Raw genomic sequence first — 6,459 nt, forward strand, 5'->3', positions numbered from 1 at the left:
GTGGAGCCCCTACCATTACCTTTACCCATTAGTTTAAAAGAGAATTAATACTGTGTGAAACAGTCTTAACCCTCAAATGTAGATGAAGGGGCAATATATTGACTGTATATGAGAACTGGACTGAGTGAGTGTGACATCACCCATAGAAAGTGCCGACGAAATGAAGTCAATTTTGTCATAATTTTTTCGAGACATTGGAACTAAAACTCGTCACTAAACCGTGATTGGTTCAAGCTGGTCCTAGTCAACATTTCTATGGTAACCACTCTCGCCAATCAGGAGTGAGCTTGTTGGAAGACCCCACTCCTACTACTTGAAAGCAGGCCACAGAGAATCTGTCAATCAAACATTTTGAAATTTTCATGTATGATAACATACTTTTATTGAGGCATATGATTGTCCAGTTTATAATTTGTATACATTTTACGACAGAAAAAAATATGAAAAATATTAAGATTTGAAGAACATGTTAAAAAAAGGTATCAGAGCAAGAATGATTATTCTGACAAATGTATTGACTTAGTATTAGCTGTTTTTTTCAATAGAATTTTCTGGAATTTCTGCTTTTTTAAAGCCAGTGGGTACTTCCTGTTTGGAACATGATGGGGGAGGGGTTACTCAGTCCAGTTCTCATATCAGTCAATTGATTAACCCTCGTGCTTACTTTCAAAAACACATTTTCACTCCCAATTTGTCATATATGGACATATGGTTCAGGCCCCCTCCACATCTAATTTTGACATTTTGGGTGTCCCGAAGTCGCTGTTTTTTGACGTCCTGGCTGCTCCCATTAAATCGGGGGTCTCCAACATACGTGCCGTGAACTGGTACCAGTCCAAGGCCCGCTTGCTACCAGGCCACAGGGGTCCCTAACCCTCAGGACGTGGACTGGTCTCGCTACCCTAACCCAATATCCTATCCCAGTACCTTCCCCCAAGGGTCCCAAGGACCTCTGATTTAATGGGAACAGCCAGCACATCACAAAACAACTAGTTGGGGAAACCCAAAATGTCCAAAATTGACGTGGAGGGGGTCTGAACCGTACCGTCATGAATCGGTCCCCTTTCTCCCAAACTGGCCATCAGTGGGATCCATCACCTGAGTACTAGCACTTCCTGGGTCTCCACACTACACTTCCCATCAGCCCCTGCTGTCACTCCCAGAAGCCCCAAAACCGTTTTCCATCTGCAGTCACTCCCAGCAGTATTTAGTCAGAACACTGAACTCTGCTCAGTGCTAAGTCTTGTTTGTGCCACTCTGCCTGCATCACCGAGCATTCTCATACTGACCTGATCTTCCATTTCATCTGCCTCTGGTTTGTCTTTGACTCTGTTTGCCGTCTGATCCTCGCCTGTTTGACCACTCTGATTGTTCTATGATATCCTCATGCTTGTGTTTGACCTCTGCCTGCCTGACCCTGATTTAGCTTTGTGGACTTTTAGCTGTGCCTCACTCCTGTTCTCCTGTCTGTGCCAAATAAACCTACTGCACTTGAATCCAGCCGTCTGCCTGTTTGTGACACATACGTTCATAATGGGACATATGGTTATGGCCTGTAATGAGCAGTTTTTTTTTCTAAATTTAATTACCTCAATGAAGACTTCAACAGAAGCGGACAAAGGCGTGGACCCTCTGTCTGTGGCAACCACAGTAAGCCAATAAGAGTCTTTGGTTTCACAGTCCAAGATTCCAGCAGTGTAGATCATCCCTGGTAAAAAAAAAAAAAAAAAGAAAAATAGCAACTTAGTTTGAGCATATATCTATTTGATACCTTTAGGTCTGACCTTATCTCCAGTTATATAAAATAATCTTCAAAGTGTATTCCATTATAGTTAATACTAAATTAATTGGAGTCCTAGAATTAATGACACATTGCAAATTAGTGACATACGGCGTGAAGGGGTTAATGTTCATGCTTGTGTGAACATTATAAGATTGTATGCATATAGTTCTAAATCAACCATTCTTGCTTATGATTGGTTTCTTAAAAGGCTACATTGGAGAAGCCAGTTCTGAATGCTAAGTTTCTAGAGGCAGTGATGAAAATTCCGACTAAAGTTTGTGTCCTGGCTCCAGTGACCTTCACAGGCATTAGCGGCCATCGCTTTAGTCACCTTCAATGTTTCAACTTCTCTGGGGCTAATCACAGCTGACCATGCTACTGTTTGCTCAGTGCTAAATACCCCCTAAACTGCCCTGCACCAGTGGAGGAACAAAGGCGCACAGACACTTATAGACACTGACTGACACACGTTTGTAGCCCCAAGGAAGAGCTGTAGCTGACAGTTTTGTTGACCTCTTCAGGGATCACAAAGCCCAAGTACAATAGATGGCAAATTTCTGATCTCTCTTTCCTTTTTTCTATTCTCTCTTTTAACCCCTTGATGCCTGTTGGTGCAAATATCCATCAAATCACTTCTACTCCCAAATTACCCAAATTAACATCTACTTAGTAGCTAAAACACAAGCGATTTTTTTTTCATAGCTGGAAATAAATTCAGGCATCAATGCATAAATACCGTTTAAACACTCCTGGAATGTACAGATGAATACACTCATTTCTGTTGATACCTAATTGGTTCATTTGACACACATTTATAGAAACAATCAGTAAAATAAAAAAAAGAAATTAACTTTAAATAAACCGAGTGAAATAGAACCAACAAAGGTAAAAATGCAGAAATTATATCAGCAAATTGAGTTAAGCCTATGAATTTTGCTATTTGTTGAATCAAACATTTTCAGGTCTGCAACTGGTTATGAATCATTCATAAGCAAAAGTAATAGATTCCACTGTTCAGTTACTTAACAGAGAAAATTTGTATTACTGGATCATGGTATCAACTTGATCACTAGTTAAAGAAAATTGAAATTATGTTTTTGGTGGTTTTAACATGTTCTTGTAGGATTTTTCTCACAATGGAAGACGTATAAAAAGAAAATAAATCGAATTATTGTATTTCATTATTCAAATAACTTTGAATCAAGAACAGTCCTTTAGAAAAAGTCTGTAAGTGTTAAGTATAAGTTACCACGGCAAGCTACAAGCTCCCTGCTCCACTCCATTCTAATGCCTCCACTTGTAGATGTGAGGGGGTGTAAGCTAGCGGTAGAGCTGGTAAACAAAGGGATGATGGGAAGAGGGTTGGGTTTATTTTGCATCATCATCTTTGCCAACAACTCAGAGGTGACTTTCTAATAAATCCCTGCAGAAACTATGTTCAAGAAAATTCTTTTTTTTTTTTTTTTGGCTAAAAATAACATAATCACAATTAAGAGACCACTGTGGATTCTTTTAAAAATAAATTTAAAAAAATGATTGGAGTGGGACTTTAAAGACCCATTGTGATGAATATCACATTTTTTGGTGTTTTTAGCATGTTCTTGTAATATTTTTCCTAAAGAAGGAGGACATGTTTTTGAGTATTTTTCTATCCACTCTTTGGATCAGAAGCAGACAAAAACCCAGCTCGGGTTTGTGATGCAGCAACTATCCTGGGGGGCCCAAAGTCTCCCTTCTCTGATCCAATTCCATCCACTTGCTGACAAACAGATCCAATAACGTCTTCGTTGTCCTCATCTGAGCTGGCATCTGGCTCAAAACTATATGGCTGGATGTCTCCAATATTGCTCGCCTTTTTTTTTTTTTGCTACACTAATATTAGCTTGGGCTTGTGAGGTGCTATAAGCTAGCTGGAGGGTGTAAACAAAATGGATGGGAAATTAGCTTAGCCTAACATCTGCGTCAACGGTCCCGCCCACAACCCAGAGGAAAATTTCTAATAAGGCTTTTTTATTTTGGCTAAATACTGCATATTCATAATTAAAATAAAAAATGTAGTTGGTGTGGATCTTTACGTACAAAGAAAACAGATGCAGTTAATTTTCTTGCTTGTAATTTAGAAATGTTTAATATTACATTAATATTAATAAGTTTCCAAATCGTATTAAAGAACTTTTCTATAGGCTAGAGGATTTTTTCACTGCTCAAAGACAGTGAACTTAGTTGTAAAATCAGGCACTTACCGAATTGGAACTATATGTGTGTTTTTTTTATCCCTTTAGTTAAGGACTAAGCCGTTGCGGGTACTGGCAATGCATGGTAAAAGTGTTTGCTGAACACATCCTTGGCCTGCTGTCCTTGACTGTGTCCTTTTCAAAGCACATTTCATCTCTGTCAGATAGCTCAACAGGGAAACAAGGAAAACAGAGCTGGCTATTTGAAAAGCTCTCTGAACTTAAGACTGACAGTCTCTATTCAGTGGTTTCAATATAAATCTGACTTGACAGCATCAATTTTCACCATAAATAACTCACTTCAAAAGGCTGAACCAAAAAAAAAAGAAGGGTCATGCCATATTTTCTAATCTGGGAGTTTACAATACAAACGGTTACATTCATCAATCTCATCTATTCAAATTCCTTGTTATTCAGAAGCAGGTTTTGTGGTCCAACTATTAGATTTATGCTGAAATTATGATCCATCCAAAAATTGATGGAAAAAAAAGAACATTTTTCATCATTGTAGCTTAGAAATAGCTTTGTGTGCACTATGAAACAAGACATAAAAAATACACCCCATACATTTTTAATAAATGTAAAATGTCTACTTGTTTACCTTTAACTTGCAGAATATTTTATCCTGACTGTGACAAATAGTGGAGCTAGCAAGCCCTCTAATAGAGAAGCGGTGGCTTCTGACAGCCATCCAATGAGAAATTGCAGGGCTTGCTTTCCTTTTACCCAATGACAAGAATACCAATTTTAGTTTGAAGTGCTGTAAAGCAAAGGATATAAGTGAGAGGAGATACTATGTCTTTTCTGATAGAAAGTCTCTGTGCTTTTCATTGATTTAGTCATAAGAAACATCTAAGTACCAACTGCAAGAAATGGGGCATTCATAAGTGGTAATATGTCACACGACGGCGACATGTGGTGCATCAGAAAGCTAGTTTAGAGGCTACAGGTGGGGGTGAGGTGATGCATATGTTAGGACACATCATGTTGTTTGGATTTCAACATCTTTGCTTTTCCTTTTGGCCCCTTTTGCTTGTTCGAAAAGTCTCTGTTCATGACAGCAAGCAACCAAAACAGGGCTTATCCGCCTGGTTATTAATGCATTATAGAACGACAGAGCACTACTGTTTCTAGATCTGACATCAAGTCATTTGAATATTTTCTTATAAAGGCAAATTGTGAATGTTCTATCTTTTTAGCTGATGAAAAAAAAAACATTTCATGTCTTTTTTTATATTAGACAAAAAAAAAAAAAAAAAAGAACTGCAAGATTAGGAAAAAAAACACACATAAACACACACATACACACAGAAATCAAACATTAAAGAGCCTGGAAGGAAGGCAGTCGTATTTTCTTCTGACAGTTTTTATGTACTCCAGACTCCCTCTGCATCCTCTTCCTTCCTCTCTCCGCTTCACTTCCACTCCCCTTTTCCTTCAATTTCTGCTCTAACAAGCAGTGTGATTTCCCCTGGAAAAATCTGCACTCTGTAAACGTTCACATTGACTGTGATCCACCTTACAGAGGCTTTAATACCAAAATGAATAACAGCACTGGGCAGTATTGTAGAAAAGCTGTGGGGATCAGCTCTCCTCCTGTACTTCTTTTTACTGTTGGTGCAGTAAATAGTACGGACATAAATACAGGTTTCATCTAATTTATCATAATCAATGTATTTAGTGTTTTAATAAGGAATCAAAAAAGGCGGAATAGCTGGACATTTTCTCTTTCAAGCTAAATTAGTCAATACTAATTAGCCTAGCTAAACGTCAATACAGTGACCCAGTATAACTTGTCTACAGTGGAGCAAAATGAGGTGAGGAGGAATGACAGCACAGACATTTTTTTTGTTGGTCTGAACAAGTGCAAATTTTACTCTAAAAGTTCAAATGAATTATTCCTAAAATTCCAAACATGAAATGCTAACTCTTAGGAGCTACAACTCCTAATACCGCTTATGCATTTCTACCTGAATAAAGATTTTAAATCAACATAAAACAACATGATCACTTTTTACTTTCTTGAAATTTTGTTCTTGAACTACAATATATCCATGGCACACTTACAAGAACTAGTTGTGCATTTCTAACAATCAATATCACAACTATGTCTGAAGTTACGGTCACATTGAGCATGAGACCCGAGTTCGAGAACACACGTTTAGTCCATGGTGTCAAGACTGGACAAAAAGGGAAGGTCTTCTTCTTTGTTTGTTACTGTTTACTAGTGCCTCCACCTAGAGTTGGAATAGTCTTGATGTCGAAGCGGCGCAAATCTTGCTTCAGGCTTTTTCTTTGACAGCTCTATTCCGGAATATCAGGGGTGTCAAACTCAATCGCACAGGGAGCCAAAATCCCAAACACACCTTGGGTTATAACTATGAATAAAAACAGGCAGGAATTATATATATATATATATATATATTGTTTCTTTTTTTTTTT

The 6,459-nt window shown here is 38.1% G+C and overlaps 1 protein-coding gene across 1 annotated transcript in view; it reads right to left on the reverse strand.

Moving 5' to 3' along the window:
- The window catches only part of LOC112139500 (protocadherin Fat 3), a 90,894-nt gene that overhangs the window by 77,991 nt on the left and 6,444 nt on the right, over window positions 1-6,459 (reverse strand). Inside the window, exon 6 of the mRNA XM_036215088.1 lies at window positions 1,590-1,708. Within this exon, the coding sequence (XP_036070981.1) occupies window positions 1,590-1,708 (119 nt within the window). The remainder of the gene's footprint in view (window positions 1-1,589; window positions 1,709-6,459) is intronic.

This window comes from Oryzias melastigma, linkage group LG14 (genome assembly GCF_002922805.2).
Source record: "Oryzias melastigma strain HK-1 linkage group LG14, ASM292280v2, whole genome shotgun sequence".
NCBI classification, from domain to species: Eukaryota; Metazoa; Chordata; class Actinopteri; order Beloniformes; family Adrianichthyidae; genus Oryzias; species Oryzias melastigma.